The sequence below is a fragment of the Python bivittatus genome, unplaced genomic scaffold, assembly GCF_059951505.1.
Source record: "Python bivittatus isolate LINGU-HERP-01145 unplaced genomic scaffold, Pbiv_v1 ctg000020_np1212, whole genome shotgun sequence".
In the NCBI taxonomy this organism is placed as follows: Eukaryota; Metazoa; Chordata; class Lepidosauria; order Squamata; family Pythonidae; genus Python; species Python bivittatus.
The window spans coordinates 81082905-81101155 of record NW_028277030.1 but is presented as its reverse complement, the minus strand read 5'-3'; the positions used below and the strand labels follow the sequence as shown (position 1 = coordinate 81101155).

Sequence of the window (18251 nt, the reverse complement as noted above, 5' to 3'; positions counted from 1 at the left end):
ATGACCTCAGTGATTCTCAACCAGGATGATGCAACAGCAACTGCGGGAACCTACACCTACAGTAGCCGTCCCCGAGCAGTGCCCAACAGAAAGCAGTATCGAGAACGCTATGTAAATAGTGTGCAGTAAGTAATTATACTTAACTTTACAGTCTTGGCCTCAACATCAACTCCAGTATGAATCTGACTCAGCTTCTGTTTTCAAACTCTAGCCCTGCATTCGCATTCGCATTAAGTCTGTCCTATAAAACACACTGTGGACTGTAATAAAATTATCTGATTCTTTCCTTTTATTGGAATGCTTATTCCAGAGTAACAGCAGCACTATACACTAGAGAATTGTCTTCATGTCTTTCTGTTATTGAGAAAAAACTGTCATTTTGTGATAGTGCGTTGCAAACTGTAGAAAGGGATAATGGGTTCTACCAACCTAGCTCTTATTCACATTATATTTAACAAATATATCTTCTTGTGTATTAAAGGTGAGCACACCCTTGAAAGGGAATGTATCTGTGCCTCTTCTGCTACTAGCAAGACAAATTTGTGTTTTTACCCACACAGTCATAAGCCACACTGCCCTATTTTTCAAAGTGCAAAGTTACTCAGTTTAATTATTCTACTGAGTTGTGACAGTATAATCTTTTTATTTGGAAGCAAACCACCAGGTGAAGCACCAGCCTCGCTAAAAGCCAAAGCACAATTAATTTCCATAGGAGGCACCAGAGCTTGGTTTAGAGCAGCTGCTTCACAAGCAGAAGATCCCAAATTCACTCTTCCATCTCTGTTTTTCTGAAAAGACCAGGTACTAGTAACCAGATGTTGGGAAAAGCTGCCACCTGAGATCAAGAAGACATACAGTCAAAGTAGGCAATCTTAAACTAAATGGGCACATAGCCCATCTAGCCAGCTTTTTACATTTTTGAATGTCTCCCATTTTATAAAAGCATTTATCTCTATCACACAGCCTAATAATATTTGTAGGACCAAATCTCTATTTGTCTTTGTGTCTCTTTCATAAATCCCTTATTGGCAGTATTTTTGAGGCATTGATATGATCCCCTCTTAATTTTATGAATTACAGAGAAGGACCAGTTCACTATGGGAACCTCATGTATGATCGAAGAGTGGTTCGAGGAAACACATATGCTATGCAGATGTTATCTTGGGTGGGTTCCTTTTCTTATAAGTACTTTATTTAAGTATGGGAAGGCTGGAAAATTATAATAAATACTTATTCATGGGGCTGTGGTGGCACCTAGTTCACATGTGCATGCTCATTGAGTGATGTTCATACATAATAACCTTTATAGATTTATCACTGAAGAAATGGATTTCCATTCTCAAATATCCAGCTTTCTTAGAGAAAACCTGTGGACATATACCTAAGCCTGGCCCCAAATCTTACTGGATTTAGTGTGTTTTTTAACTATATTCAGGGACAACTGAAGTGCTTTTGTTTTAAACAGCACTTACATTTTCACCCCTTCTGATTGTTTGAGATTCATAGTTTCAATATGTCTAACTTGTGAAAATACTGGACTTAGAGGGATGTAAAGGTCTTTTTTCTTTTGCCTTCATGATGATTAGTATGTTCATGGCTTTAGGCCCACATTTTAGAATAGAAATCAAAATTGGATTGTTATTGGAAAGTTTATGCAATGGAGGTGTTACAGTTATGACAGTTGTGTTGCAAAATATCTCATCAGATGGTAGCACTTGCCTGACGTGTCTGAGCCCCTCTAAGAAAGGTCAGGTCTATTACCACATGGGTGGGATCCCACCAGGGAATCTCAGGGCTGTATGGTAGATTGAGAAGTTGAAAGATATTCCAGAAGTTATTAATGCCAAATCACTGCCATAACACGGCCCAAAATATCCTGCATGGTTGTGCTCATAGTTTGCCAGTAAGGGCCAAAGTTGAGAACCAACCTTTTTCAGACTAAACAGAGCTAAACAGAGCCATTATGTAAAGATGGAACCTATCTCCTGATCTCAAGGTGAGGAATGTCCATTGATCTAAAAGGCAGGAGGAAAGGGCTAGAATTTGAATGCTGAGGTAGCTGTATGTTTATAGGACTTAATTTCTCTCTCTCCGTGTGTGTATGAAGAGCTTCTTGGAGACTATAAGGAGATAAAATAGAATATATATAGAATATATATATACATCATTTGGGTCTGTGAAAAAAAATTATACAGGTTTTTTTTCTCCAAGTGAGATCCAGTGTGGTGTAGTGCTTAAAGTCTTGGATTGGGGAGCAGGGAGACAGAGGGTCAGGTCCACTCTCAGCCATAGAAGCTTCCTGGGTGACCTTGGCACTCTCTTGCCCAACCTACTTTCAAGGATTGTGGTCGTGGGGGAAAATAGGAAAACAGTATCCCCTCACGATCTCTTGAATGAAAAGCAGGCTATACATAGAATAAATAAAATAAAATAGAACACCATGTAAAATAGCAGAGGATTCTTCCCCTCCCTTTCCAGAGTCCAGAACCTGATCCTACTGAAATCCAGAAGCGACATGAAGCCCACAAGAAAATGCTTGAACGGAAGCAAGCAAGGGAGGAGAGTGAGGTGCATGCACCGGAAATTGAGGATCCTGGAAGTCGCATCAATGTACAGACAGGTAAAGCACCAGAGCGCATCTGGACTGTGGAATGACAACTTCTAGAGCTGAGAAAAAGGGTAACCTGTTGGGGGGAAATATCCACCCAAATGATGGGCCCTGGTCCATCAAGGAATTTTGCTTTTTCTTTTCAAGTATCCTGTTTTTCCCACATTTTGTGCTTTTAATTTTTCTTATGACATTATAAAAAGAGCATGTTGCTAGGGTATATTGTTATGCATCTCACTCTAACACATTCCAGGGTCCATCTGGATTAAAAGTTTTGTCTTTCCTATTAACACTCTCTGTAGTGTGTATACTGTATATCATTTTCAAGATGTCATCCTAAACATATTCAATACACAGTGCTATTTATTGTTGTGGTGGTGGCTGTTTTTATTATTATTAACAATCATGGTAATAGTTTTCAGTACTTGTCTTTTAATGAACAGCAAACTGCCATATAGCAATAAGTTACTCCAGTTAGCAGTACTGCAAATACTGTACATATTTTGTCATATATTCCGGGCAAGAAGGTTTTCATAAAGATGGGCATTCACAAGAGGAGGGATCAAAAAAGTCAAGATGGTGGCCTTGACTGTGTGATCAAGGCCACCATTTTGTCTTTTTTGACCCCCTCCCCACAAGCACACCTGCATAAAATAAAAGAAAAAGCAATCTATCTTTTTTCAGTGACTGTTCTAGAAACCACAGGTAGAGCATGGGAACAGGAGCTCTTTCAAGGCAGAGTTCCATGTGCCTTATTTTTCAGAATTGTACCTGGAAGAGATTGCAGATCGTGTTATTGAAGTTGACATGGAGTGTCAAACAGATGCTTTCATACAAAGGCCACCCAGCCCATTGTTCACCCCAGAGAAGACTGGAGCTGATGTAGCAACACAAATCGAAGAAGGAGAGGTACTGACAATATTCCAGTATTGTTCTGAACAATCCAAAAAATAGTTGTGATTTTGCCAAACACATTTTTTAAAGCTTCCTAATTTTAGAAACTTTAGAAGTTAAACCATTCCATAGTACTCTGCTCTTTCAGCATCCTAAAATTCAGTCCAGTACAAGAACTGTGAAACACCACATCAGATAGTCTGAACCCCCTTCCATTTTTTCAACTGAACAAGATGCTTGCAAGGAAATGGGAGTCAGCTAATTTTGGGGGGCCTTAAGGTCCTAGCAACCATTCACTAAAGCAAGGAAAGCAACATATGGCACAATATGGCATCTGGCAACTGCCCCAGAAAAATGTTTAAAGCATGTTTAAAGAGTCTGAGCATGCTCAGATGGAATGACTGAAGGAGCTGCCCTAATTGTGCCCACACTCATTGCTAGAATTTGCTGCCTGAGGACAAAAATAATGTTTAAAGGGGGGGAAACAGAGGCAAATAAATGTAGTGTATGTTCCAGTCTGCAATTCCTGAATGAGGAAGGATAATGACAAAGCATCTGTATGTTGTGATTTCTGGGCTGTGGGCAAATTCAAGCAAAAGGGAATACGTTCTGGTAGGACATACCTCTGCCAAAGTTGGTTGCTCCTAAACCTGAAATAGGGTACCTATAGTTGTCCAGATGATTCTAATTTTAACTCTTAGCATTACCACTAATTAGGGTAGCTGAGAGTTGTAGTTCAGAACATCTGGAGGGATACAAGTTTCCTACCCTTATCCTAGGTCAATTGAAGCTGAAGGAAGAAAATGGCAACATCTAACAAAGGAGTCCAGAACCAGAATAGGGCTTAGCAGAGTCTTGCTGGCACTGCAGCGGGGAAGGGAATTATTTTCATCAGTCCTTCTTTCCAGGGAAAGTGATACCCAGCAATAACAGCAATTTCTACCCTCTCCAGGCCTCCTATTGATCTGGGTGCTCTTCATTAATGGAAAGAGCAGTCCTGGATGGGGCCTATCTAAATCTAGCAGAAAGGCTTTCCCCTGCTCAATTTTCATAACCCATGCTCAATAGGTTACATTTCATTTGCAAATCCTAATGCAATCCTTAGGAACAGACCATATTTATTGCCTTCAGCCTGACTCCCATTGTCCCAGCTAGCGTTTCAACAAGCTCTGTAAGCATTTAACAAATGAAAGGCTTGTCTATGCCTGATCAGAAGAATATATTTTCTGTTCCCTGTTATGGAGTGGAATGATGTTGAACAGCTGTCATCTGGCTCTTTTTTTACCCTCAGCTCTTTGACTTTGACATTGAAGTTAAACCGATGCTTGAGGTGTTGGTTGGGAAAACCTTGGAGCAAGCTTTGCTTGAAATCATGGAAGAAGAGGAATTTGATGATCTTCGGGCACACCAATGTGCCTATCAAGAATTTCGTATTGCAGAGTTGGCTGAAGTGCAACGCCTCGAAGAACAAGACAGGCGTCACCGCGAGGAAAAGGTAGAATTCTTGTAGAAATCATTGCATAGTGGTTTGCTTAGGTACTTCTGTATTTTGCTGTAGCATTTTTTTTACAAGGAATGGAGACTGAATGCCATCTTGTCCTTTGTCTCAAGCATCAAAATGTCTTGATCCCACCCTACAAAGTAGTGATTCTTACGTACCTAGTTCAGTCAGGTTTTCAGTGACCTGAAGTTACATGCAAGTCATCTAAATCAGATATGATCTCAAAAGGGCAGCTTCTTTTATAGCAAATAATGTAAGACAAGCTGATCAAATACAGATATGAGGGCTGAGGTGTGTAAATACATTAAATGGATTTTTACAGCTTTATCCATACAGCATATTCTTAACATGTGCCAGGTACCTAGCAAACAATGTTGATCATATTCGCTTGGAATTGAATTCCAACTAGACAGGTCTGGTCAAGGTGGTGGAGGCACAGTTTTGCTTGGTTAACTGGAAGGAGTTTGATCCTGTAACTCCTGAGAAAGTGGATAGGATCCTTGGGATAGTTAACCCAGCTACTTATTAGCCCATTGTCCTTCTTTTCTTGTGAAGGCAGTCTGAGAAATGACTTGCAACTGGATCCATGCAAAGGTGACAGCCTCTTTGAAAGAGGGGAAGGTTCCACCAGCCTTGAAGGAGGCGGTAGTGCACCTTCTTCAAGAGGCCATCACTGGATCCAACCATCCTGGGCAATTTTTGTCCACTCTCCAACCTTTGCTTTTTGGGGAAGATTGTTAATAAGATGGTCAGATAACAGTTACAAAAGATCCTAGACAAGATGGATAATCTAAACCCTTTCCATTTGGGTTTCAGGTTGGGACACAGCATTGGTCATGTTTGTTGAGACCTATAGCAGATATTACTATATTATCTTGGTCGTCCTTGGTCTCTCAGTAGTTTCTAATACCATCAACCATGGTACCCTTCTGGATCAGCTATGAGGAGTCAGAATTTGGGGCATAGTGTCACAGTAGTTCTCCTTCTTTCTCCATGGTTGGTTCCAGTCATGTTGGTTCAGGGACAGAGGATGAGTTTAAAGCCCCTGATTTGTGGAATGTTTCAGAATATGGCACTCTCATTCCCACTGTTTAACAGTACACTGATGATACTCAGTTGTACATCTTGAGCCCTGGCCAACCAAGCAATGCTGTCAAGGTCTTGCTCCAGAGGTTGTTAATGTCTCGATAGAGAGAAACAGGCTTAACTCAAACAAGACCAAGTGGCTATGGGACCTTGGTCCTCCCGATTCTGGGAACTTTCTACTCTAGATCCTGAGTGGGGTTGCACTGCCCTATTCAGGACTGATGTGTAATCTGAGGATCTTTCTGGACTCTCAGCTCCTGCTCAATGAGCAGATGGCAGCTCTGTCCAGGAAGGCCTTTGCATAGGTTCAACTTGTGTGCCACTTGCACCCATTCTTCAATCAGGAGGCCCTTCTCATTATCACTCATGCGTTGGTCATCTTGTGGGTAAACTATTGCAACACTCTACAGGGAGTTATGCTTGAAAACCACTTGGAAGCTGCAGCTGGTTCAGAATGTGGCAGCATACGCACATATAATACCCCTACTATGTGAGCTCTGCTGATTGCCAGTTGACTTCTGGATACAATTCAAGGGGCCTATAAAGTCCATGTGGCATAGGTCTTAGTTAATTGAGGGATACTGATCTCCCATAGTACCTGCCCATCCTGTGTGCTCTGACAGATTGTTTGCTTCAGGTCCTGTTAATCAGCCAATGTCATCTAGCAGGACCCTGATGAGGTAGGCCTTCTCTATTGCTGTACCTGCTCTTTGGAAAGGTACCCCCTCCAGATCCAAATGGCCCCCACCTTGCTCACTTTTAAAAAACTGGCATTTCCCACAGGCCTTGGGTTAGGATGTTTGGACATGTCCTTCAAAGTTGGGAGTAACATAATATATTTGGTCCCTCAGATGACTTTTATATAATGCTGTTTTTTAATTTTGTGAAACCAACCAGAGTCATTTTGGAATTGAATGGCCTGGAATTCTGATAAAGAAATAAGCAAACCTGCTTGGGTTTTGCCCTTTGAAAAAGAACACTACTGACCTGTGCTGTGATGGAGTCAATATGGCAATAGGGGAAGTATTATGGGGCTGGGAAATAGGCAATATTATGAGTGGAAAGGAGACATGGTCATTTTGAAGCAATTGTTACTCATCACAGATCACAATTGTTACTCCCTGCAGATCACTAGGCAATGGTTTCAGAAGCAAGCTGCTTTGAGACAGTGATGAATAGGGCATCAGTTTTGCCATCAACAGAAGTAGGTGAAACTATCACAAAGGCAACACATGATAAATTAAAATAACTAAAATAGTTGGTTTGAAGGTTTAACTTGAATTAGCCATTTTCATTTCTGTTACCAATTTTCTTCTTCATACTACTTGGTCTCTCTCTCTTTCTCTCTCTCTTCCTCACCCACACATACACATATACACACATACACACACACACACAAATAGCCTACAGGCAACCACATATACAGAGCATCTTTAGATTCCCCAAATTAACAAGACAATCATAATGCAATAATCACTTTCAGAAGAATGTAATTATTACTGACTTTTTTTTTCTGGAGTCAATGAACTTTTCAATACTTACAGATGGGAGGCGGGGGAAGATTCAGCATGTTTTATATGTTATGGAAAAATATCTGCATTACTAAAAGTCACATGGAAAAATTTATGGTAATTTAAAGGAACGTCGCAAGGCACAGCGGTACAAAAGAAAAGAAAACCAAGCTATGGTGTCAAAGAAAGTGGCAGCCCAGGGATTTGCTCAACAGTATCTGACAGATCTGATTCCTTCAGTCTTTTCTAACCTTCGGAATAAAGGATTTTTCTATGATGAAGTACAAAGTGGTAAGTGTCATTTGTGTTGGAAATAATTTTTTTAAATTCATACAAATAATCCCTTAAATCACCCTATGTAATAACATCTGGCCCCCAAAATGTGTCAAACACAAATGTTTAGAGTATTTAAAAAGGCTTGGCTAGGAAAATATTCCTCTTCTTCATGTGTTCCTCAAGGAGGCTAACAAGATTACGTATGGTGTGGTTTGCTTAATAAGTTCAGGTATCACTGCTTTTTAACATCTTGAACTGTACAGAATAATAATAATAAAGAAATAAACTATTATAAACTCTATAACATGGATGAGATTAAAAGAAACCCCCCTACAGTAAGAATTAAATGTGCAACTGGAAAATAAGATAATTACACAACCCCCTTGATGGTTAAACTCTACTGAGAAAGCAAAACTATTTTAAGCTGATACTTAGATGACACTAACAATAGCAGGAACCAAAGTTCCCTATGAAGGGAGCTTGGAGCTCCATTAATCATCTCTCCTAATCTCTGGCAGAAGGATAATCCATACCAAGAGCCTCAGTCATTTATTTTTAAGCAGTGAGCAGATACAGATAGGGAAAATATTTATATTGCTTGATCCATTTTTTAAAAAATTTAGGTACAGTGATATTTGGTTAGGGATAGATTGTCATGGAGAAAATGGATTGTCATGTGGTCTCTAGAAATCAAAAACAACTTGATGGCAAGTAATCAGTGGTATTTGTACTACGCTGACTGGAGGTTATTATTATTATTTTAAAGGTAAATAAACCCTTACAAATAAAAAAAGGTTTATATCAATATTAACTATGATTTCTGAAATATTAAAGTTGATAAGCCTAAGGTTGCTTAGATTTTACATCTAAAGCTGAGTGTGGCATCAATAAACAACTGCAGATACATTACTTATTATATGCTGAAGGTTTCTATCTTAAGCTTAATAGTTAATACTAAGGTCTCCACTGTATTGTTACTTGTTGTTCTTTTTGCATATTTAAAAAAAAAAGAAACGAAGAGAAAGCAAAAATAAGAAGAACAAAAAACTATTGGAGCAGGAGGAGCAGGACCTGACCACAGAACTGGATTATCCCCTAAAGCAGGGGTTTTCAGTTTTCCAGGCTGTGGTACTTGTTAAAAAAAAAGTAATAATCCAGAACCCCTGATTGAGAGGCAAAGCTCTAGTGACAGAAAATTAGATGTGTTCAAGTGACTTTTTTTTTTTTTGCCATTAGTTTCTTATGGAACCCCATCAAGTTAGTTCTATACAGAACTCCACCAAGTTAGTTCCATATGGAACACCCTAGAGTTCCATGGAACACATTTTGAAAAACCCTGTCCTAAAGCTCCTCCTAGATATTGTGATTCAGTACCATTTACAAGACTAACACTTCTTTCAGAGTAAGCGTGCTTAGGATTTTATAGTTAGAAATATTTTCTGAACACACATAGTATCCTGATAAATACAAAAACATGCAGAGATTATTGGTCCTATTTTTAAATATTATTTATTAGGTAGCTGTTCTATTGAACTTGTAATCTACCAATAATCCAAGTTCTCTGGATAGATAACAAAGTTACTTAAACCATTGCATTCTTCTTAATGATTTAAAAACAAAAACAAAAAAAGATCATACATCTGTAAAATGCACAAGGAAACAAAGAAATAGCTCAGCATGGTTAGCTAACCCTGGAAAAAGCAAAAATTGTATAACCACTGTCCCAATGCAGGGAACTTAAAAGCATACTGAGCACAAAACTAGGAAGATACCTGAGAAACAAAGAATTCTCTGCCTGGCATTAAAAATACATCAAGACAATAGGAGTCAAACTTAACTCTTTGAGGAGAGCTTTCTATGAGCAGGGAACCACAACTGATAAGGTCCCCATCCTTCGTAACAAGGGACCTTATCATATTTTACTTGAGGGGGACAAGGAGGTTCTCTGCATAAGATTGAAGAATCTTAGCAGGTGAAAAATGTCACACAAGACAGCGTCCTCAAGCCACCAGTCACTCCCAGTGCTGCGAACCCCCATTGGATCCCCAAGCTAGTTAGTAATGATAATTAGTAATATTCTTATTATAATTTCTAAAGAGCCAGCAGTGTACTTCACTGGACACAGGAGTCCCTGTGGTTTTCTATATATGTAAGAATCACAATATAATGCTTGTTTTCCTTTGTTATTTTGCATAGATATTGAGAAAGGATTCCTTCCCTATGTGATGGATTGTGTAAGACATGTAATGGAGAAGAAGCTTCTAGGAAGAATAATGACCGATTGTAAGTATGCAGAAATGCTCTGGCCATCCAAGATTCTCTCCTGCTGATCAGAGAATAGCTAAATCAGTATGATACCCAAGCAATTAACAAAATTTTGAACATCTGAATTTGAACACCTGAATTATATATGATCATGGATTTTTAAAATACATTTATTGGAAGCTGGTAAATTATCCATGAAGAACCCCCAGTCACAGAATGAATCTGTGGGGCTGATATTGTTAGAATCTGAAGATCTCTCTGGTCCAAATTGTGCTGTCTTGTTGGCAATAGATGATCAAGAGGCTCATTTAAAAAGCAACTGAACTGGGGCATCCATTGGGGAGGGGGGCTAAAAAAGTCCAGATGATGTCCACAACTGCATGATTGAAGCCCTACTCCTGTTTTAAGTGTGTTGCACTTGTGGTGTATCTTAAAAAGGGGCAGGGTTTTAATTGCATGGCCATGACCGCCATCTGGACTTTTTAGCTTCCCATCTCTTCTTACTTTTCCCAACCCGACGGACATCCCTGGACTAAAGCTCTACATTGATACTGTGGAAGCTTTTATCACAGCTTCTAAAGCAGAGTATATAGATATGTTCTTATTTTTAAAATGTATATTTCAAACATGCACCAGCCAAACTTGGCCATTTTTTGCTTCTGCTGACTTGAACACTGCCTCCAATTATGAAATTAATGGGAGTGGTTCATTGTAGTCAGATTTTGTATTTCTTATTTATGCAGTTTCATAAAAACAAAAATCAGAGGAGAGGACACTAGCACAATGTAATGGTATGTGGAAAAGACCTAGAGAGACAGGGCGCAGAGATGCTGCCTAGGGAACGGTCAGATAAGAGACAGCATGGCCTGCAGCTGGATAGTGGGCAGGGTAACAGGCTCAAAAGGGAACCTCCCTAGTTTTTTGGGGTATAAAGGAGATGGTGGGAGAATTGTACTTTCAGACTTGTAAGATTCTGTCAATGTAGCTTTACAATAAAATAGAATTAGCTTATCTGGTTGTGTCTCCTGTCTGGTCTACCTGGTAAGGCTGACATCAAGTATTTGTCATGTATTTAATAGGACAGAAGAAGGAAAGTATTAAACACATGTACAGTCATCAAAGTAACTGCCCTGAGTTGACTTCATTTGGATTTAACTCTAATTATATCATGTAGTTTTCACTTTGGGCACACACATTTTTTGGCATTCAACCCCATTCATTTAACAGTCTTCCATCTGAAATATCTAAGAGTTTACATGTGGATTTTTGGTGACCTTGCAGTAGCACACGACCATGTCATGTTGCAATTGGCTTTAATGTGTGCAAGATCCTAAAGACCAAGAGAATGTGCAAAGGGTAGTTGCATGATATCATCTTTATTGAAAAACTGCCAACACTGTAATGCCCATATATTCATCTACGGTATATTATCATCTGGAATACCGTGTGCAATTCTGGTTACCCATTTGAAAAAAGGAGGTTTCTGAGCTGGAAAATGTACAGAAGAGAGTAACCAAATGATCAGGGGCTCAAATACCTTTCTTCGGAGAAAAGGCAGATTTGAGATTTTTTAACATAGAAAACAAGGCAGTTGAAGGGGGAGATGACCAAAGAATATAGCTTCTTGCATGGTATCAATAAAATAGCCTCAGACCAATTTTTCTCCCTCCCTCAAACCACAAGGACCCGGCACTATCCAATAAAGCGGAATGGATGGAGAATTAAAACAGTGAAAGAACATACACCTGTTCACTGTGTAGAATTAACCTGTAAAACTCATCCCCACAAGACATGGCAATGGCCACTAACTTGGTTGCCTTTCAATTCATGGAAGACAGGCTATCAGGCTATTAGAATCGAAGTCTCAGTGTTCCCTCTGTATCGCAAGAAGCATGCCACCAAATACCATTTCCAGGGGAGCTATGGTGGGAGAAGGATATGTCTCCTGGGACTCTCTGTGCTTTGAAAATGCTTCAGAAGAGCTTTTCGGAATGCATGGGAGCATGAGCATCGCATCTCTTTAAAGCAGCTGCATCGTTTTCCAGGCTTCTATGAGGGACTGAAAAAAGATCTTCTGCTTTAAAGAGGTGCTGTACTCATCATGCTCCTAAGTGTTCCAAAGAATCAGAAGCACTTTCAGGGCTTGCACAGAACAACAGTAAAGTCGCCATCTTCTGCTTGAGAGCATCCCAATGCAGCAGCATCTGGGGGCAACAAAGGGACAGTGGGTCAGATTGATCAGCACTGTGGTTTCTCAGCACAAGCCCTACTGCTTTTCTACATGTGTCGCCACATGGCATGCACGCCCCAAAGGGGTGTTGCTTGCTGCATGATGCCACAATGCTGCCCTTGTCATTCTGAAGAAAGCAGCAAGATCCTATGATCTTTGCTGCCCTTGTCCCCCTTCTCCCTGTTAGAAATAAAATGCTGCATTAAGATGCCTTTGGCCTAATCTACTAGGCCTGCTCTTACATTATTATTGGCAAACATAATCTGTGTGATCTGCAAGCTGTTCATCAGATTCCATATATAAACCTCCTTTTCCACGGCACTGCCCCCATTAACTGCACCTTCTAGAATGCAGTTACTACTGCTGGCTGAATGATGATCTCAGAGGCAAAAAGAGTGGCTCACACTGAATCACTCCAACAAAAATCATAGCATGGGAGAAAGAGGTGCCAGAAAGAGCACCCTCAGATGTGGAGAAATAGGTAAGGAAAAGAAGCTGTTTTCCACCCACTGTAAAGCAACCAGAGGGTGGCGTGTTTTGGGTTAACGTGTTGCTTTCTTGCCTGTCTGTGTTGCCCTACTTCCAGACTGTAAGTGGTGGCAGGAAGCTCCAAGGATGTTGTTGGGGTTTTTTGCCATGTATTCTAGATATCTCTATTGTGAAGCTGCTCAGAAAACACAAAAGTACCCAAAGATGCAGCAGCAGATTTAGCTTCCATCTATCCACTTGTTCTTGAATATACATTTCAATTCTTTTAACCTGCTGTCCTTGTTGCATTCATTCATATTATGTCCTTGTCCTTTTTAATCAGTTGCATTGCCTTCCATAATGATGTGTCCTTTGAGTCCTGTGGATGAAACAAAATACATTTCAAAACTGAAGCTGTTTCTGTAGTTAAAAGAGATTATCTACTCAAATGAATATTAACTCAAGGTAACTACTTTTGCAGGTTTCATTAATGAGGTCACCAAAAACAGACTGGACACCTACAATGAATATCAAATATCACAAAGCTCTTTGCTGCATAACATGGCTGAATTCCACTCACCACAGGATATTTCCATATATGACTTTAAAAAGTCTTCTGTTCTGAGAAGACCCAAAATAGAACAGTAATGAGGATGCCTACATCCCAATCAACAAAGATTCAGGTAATGAGAAAGAAAAGATTGGTCCCACCAAGGAGATATAGATCCTTGGCCATCATCCTAGTGAAGATTTCAAACAGTTTAGACTATACCTGATAACCTAACTTGAAGCTCTATTATTCATGTTTAAAATTTCCATGTCTTTGCACAAGATTAAAGGGTTAAGAGGCATCAATTTCTTTCAATGCTCTCTGTCATTATCCAAGTCTGATGGAGATGAATGAGCTACATTGCTGCACTGCTGGCGTAAGATGGTTTGCTGCCTGGAGCTGAAAGCAACACCACATTCCACCAACAAGGGCTACATCATTCAAGTACAGTCCTTGCTTCTATAAAAGACCTTCATGTGATGTCACTTGAAGCAGTCACTTCACTGTATTATATGTCAAGGCTGCCCCAAATTAACCTACTTTGGATGGGTGTTGTTGCATTAGCTATTCCATTCTGTTTACCAAGAAATGATGGAGACCATATTTCGTACTCAATAAAATACGGCATTATGATTGTTGCTTTACCTAACACCGTTAAGTATCTTCAGATTGTTAAGACAAAAGTACCACCTTACACATTTAGCAAAATAAGGCAAGATTATATGGATATACGAATAATAAGTTATTCTGTTTAATAAGTTTATTTATTTATTTATTTATTTTGTATGGCTGCCCATCTCATATGCATAACTCTGGGCAGCTAACAGTTAAAAACAGAATAAAAACATAAGGTATTCTCAAGACTCAATTCTCTAAGCAAAGCAAGATTTTGGATCCTCTGACTTGCTCAGAATTTTTTATTCATTTTGTATGCTTCTTATGTCGTAAATTATCTGCCTGATCATAATCACAGAGGTAACAAGGGAATATTAATGTTCTCTGAAAGTCAACTGGACCCTCTTTACGGAAACTGGTTGTTGGAATTTGGGTTTTTATCTGGTGAAGAACTGACACAGAGATCTCACTGGAGTATTTGGCATGAAAAGTCATCCATTGCAGAGAACACAGCACAACTAAAAGAACGCACTGGAGACAGAACAAAAACAGTTCTGTGCTGCCAATGAACTGGGCTTTGGGAATTGCTCATTGTTCACATGGTCCTTACTTAACAGTCGGATGCCATTTTTGCAAATGCTTTTTCTATTTGTAAAGTGACCTGGGACCTGACTTTGTTCTCCTGCTGGAAGATGGAATTGAGCATTTTTAAATTAGGACTGCCAGATCTGGAGTGTAAAAATCCAGATAACCATCACATGGCAGCCAAGAGTTAAGAGTTCCCTACATAATTTTGTGGGATTTTTGCAGCCCAGATCTGGTTGGCCTAATTTTAACCTACTTCAGTTTTACCCTACTGTCACTAACTGTTTTTCCTATCCTGATCCAGATAATCTCCTAACCATCCATGCATGTTGACAATGGTGTCCTTCTCAGAACAGAGCCCTGGCAGAAAACTGTTGACTAGAAGCTTAAATCCAATCCAGTGCACTTGTTTGTAACTCATAAACCAGTGTTTATCAACCTTGGCAACTTTAAGATGTGTGGACTTCAACTCCCAGAATTCCCCAGCCAGCCATGGAGTTGAAGTTGGAGTTGGAGCCATGGAGCTGAAGTCTGCATATCTTAAAGTTGCCAAGGTTGAGAAACACTGTCATAAATAGTAAAATATTGATTAAATTTGATGAAACAGAAGTATCTTTTATGGGCACATTTCAGCTTGATTTGGCACTATTTCAAAGAAAAGGGAGGGTGTGTATATGTGTAGGCCCATATGCAAATTTTGCCCTGCTTGATGTGTCAAAATGAAAACCTGACTAAGGAAAGCATCAGTAAAACACTACACTTCCTTAAATTTCACACTGATCAGTCTTGCTGCATCCAGTTGTATTTGCTATGGAGGATAATATACAATAGTTTGTACAACTAAAATTTGAAAAATGTATGGGATTATCGGAGACATTTAACAAACATCCAATGTATTTTATGGCAGAATAAGAATTAATACATTTTATTCTTCTTTAACCATAACTGGATCATGCCTTTAATGAAACCCTCATGATACATTAAATTGTTTCTCAGAATTTCAGTACATGTTACCACTAGATGTCAGTAAGATTATTAGAAGTAAACTATACCCCTGTGTTCTTAGACATACAATACGTTATCTGGTTTCCTGAAGTTGTTGTAGCATTCATTAGGCATATCTACTCACAAATACCAAGAAGACCCACTAAATTCGTAAGAATTTATAGGAATAGAGCCTTAATATCTTTTATGTATTGGTCATGTTAGGATTATTATCTGAAAGATATTTCGAGTGATGGGCGTTTCCTTCAGAATTAAAACCAAGCAGATTTCATTGTGTCCCAAATCCTACCTCTTCATTGGTGGGAAAAGCTGAAAATTAATGGACAGCTTTCATGAAAGGTGATAGCATATGCAACTTTCTCCCTTCCTTTGGGTGGACTTCCAGAGTACCAGCAGCTCTGATTGTAATCCCTGACTTAACACTATCCACCATCCTCAGCTAGTATGATCAAAGGCCACATTGGCTAGGTGACAGGAATGTACTCCAATACCCCAGAAGAGCATAAAGCTGGAGAATACTGTTATAGGTTATACCAAGAGAATAGTATGTGTGTACAATAAGATATAAGTAGCATCTATAGCATTATATAGCATGTAGTAATCATAGCTCAGTGCTGAACTGCACACATAAATGTATATCCATGTACATGAACCTCTTAAGAGTAGCCTTTAGCAATTCCAGTTTCAGGTTCTTGAGAAGAAAACACAAGAATGACATTTACCTGAACACCTAGAGTGCTGCTAATAGTCAACACAGATAGTACTGAGTGTGATGGAACAATGAAGCTGACCCATGGTTAAATGATCCATGGGGTATTGAACTAAACAGGTTTGTGCAATGCACTACACCATAAACTAGCCAACCACATTTTAGCCAAGTATGTTGTGTGAATCCTTCCAGAACAAATCAGATCAGACTTCCATTTCCCCCAGCTTTCCTTGGCAAAATATGTTGAGTCACAATTTCCCAGAAGAAATATTGGCAAATGAGGTAGCAATTAGCCAACAACACATCATTAAATCACATCAAGACATTGTCTCTCTTCACATAGAAAATTCACATTTCTTCCATGCTGGGCTACAAATATCTGAAGGACTATTGGACCCTGATCCACTAGCCCTAACTCATTCATGCATAGACTATTTCATTAATATGTTAACCCAGCCGCTGTAGCTTATATACAATGGATTACAAGATGAGAACCCAGCCAGCTGTGTTTATTCAATAAACCATGGTTAAGAAAGCCACAGCTTAATGCAATATGTAAACCCATCCCTTGTGGCAGTCAACAAACTATGGTTAAAACAAATCATGGCATAGCAGAATACTGTATATGAATCCAGCCATGCACACTCTGTCACATATGCATGATACATTAGGGTATCTAGTACTTATTAAAATGAGAAACAAGGCAGAGTTGCAATGTAGAAACCATCCTACATCTTTCTGTAATCCTTAGATATATCTATGCTACAGATGGCAGAGCTCGGTCTAACCATGTAAGGAGGCTTAACCTGTGGCAGGGTTAGGAGTTTTCGTGAAGCGCTCTATCCTAATTGGGCCACTTGGTTAGTGCAACTTGCCTTCTTTCTAATGCCCAGGCTTTGAGCGTATTCCTGTTAGCGTGCCAGCAGTTCAAGAAGAACAGGGCCACTTAAAAAAACACAGCTGCATTCCACTGCAGCAAATAATTAATTGCTAACTGCTCGTGAACAGCCTCACCTTGTTCAGCCTTATTGTCAACTGAGGCTACTCTCAGAACAATTTACTACTGTTAATGAAGCTCATGTTATAAACCAAAGTCTGAAACTGAAATATTAAAAAGATTCATTATTACATGTTTGTAATATGTATCCTACCTGAGAGTTTGCTGTTTCTATGTACATTGAGTTTCTAGGTGGAGATTTCTACTAGGTCTCTCCTCCTTGAAACAGTGATTTATATGGGAAAAAAAAATCAGTGACTGAGCTCATCTATTGCACCAACCTAAAATGAGGTTTGGGTTTTGCTTAGCAAGTTATGTGAAATCAGCCAGGGGTAGTGTGTTCAAGCCATGTTTAAACAAACCACCATTTAGCATGATGGAGGAATTCAGTCATTTTCCTCATAAAGAGATATAATGCTGATATGTGAAACAGCCACTTCTGCATGAAAAATGCACTGAAGAACAGAAAAACAATTCCCTGGTCTTTTATCAGATAAATATTTAAAGGGAACATTTACAGAAAACACCACTAGGTTTAGCTTTGAAGAGGTGAACCACATCTGAGCTGGGAAAACTCAGGAATGATGAGTGCTCTGTTAATACCTTGATAAAGAACTTAAGGCGAAGCTCCACCACTTTTTCAGACAGTTGGTGTCACTTCAGACAATGGTGTGAGCAGTGTGCAGTGGTGTAGACAACAAAAACTGATTTTTAAAAATTGCATCCCTCCTAAGATCTCATAAAAGCAATATTTGTAATATTTGCTTTATTTACAAATATGTAGGCTGAGTATATTGGACAGATACTCCTGCCTTTGAAATGCTGAAAAGTAACTTTTACAACTTCTTCTCTACCAGAAAGCTGGACCCTCATCACCACTATATATATAGCCAGGAACTCTCCACATTCTTTTTCCACTTCAGCCTTCAAACGTTTGTTTTTGCTGACTCC

The 18251-nt window shown here is 39.3% G+C and overlaps 1 protein-coding gene across 1 annotated transcript; it reads left to right on the top strand.

The window, feature by feature from the left end:
* Positions 1-13487, top strand: RSPH3 (radial spoke head 3). The gene is made up of 8 exons (XM_088130869.1): positions 1-125; positions 1081-1165; positions 2479-2620; positions 3372-3517; positions 4794-4997; positions 7729-7891; positions 10073-10159; positions 13321-13487. Exons 1-8 carry the CDS (start codon positions 1-3, stop codon positions 13485-13487), a joined length of 1119 nt encoding a protein of 372 aa, XP_087986995.1.
* The last annotated feature ends 4764 nt before the right edge of the window (positions 13488-18251 follow it).

Excerpts from the sequence above, each read along its gene's own strand:
- RSPH3 (XM_088130869.1), top strand. The coding sequence starts at position 1 with ATGACCTCAGTGATTCTCAACCAGGATGATGCAACAGCAACTGCGGGA. Across the intron at positions 3,518-4,793 it reads CACAAATCGAAGAAGGAGAG|CTCTTTGACTTTGACATTGA; the intron begins GTACTGACAATA and ends TTTTACCCTCAG. Across the intron at positions 4,998-7,728 it reads GGCGTCACCGCGAGGAAAAG|GAACGTCGCAAGGCACAGCG; the intron begins GTAGAATTCTTG and ends GGTAATTTAAAG.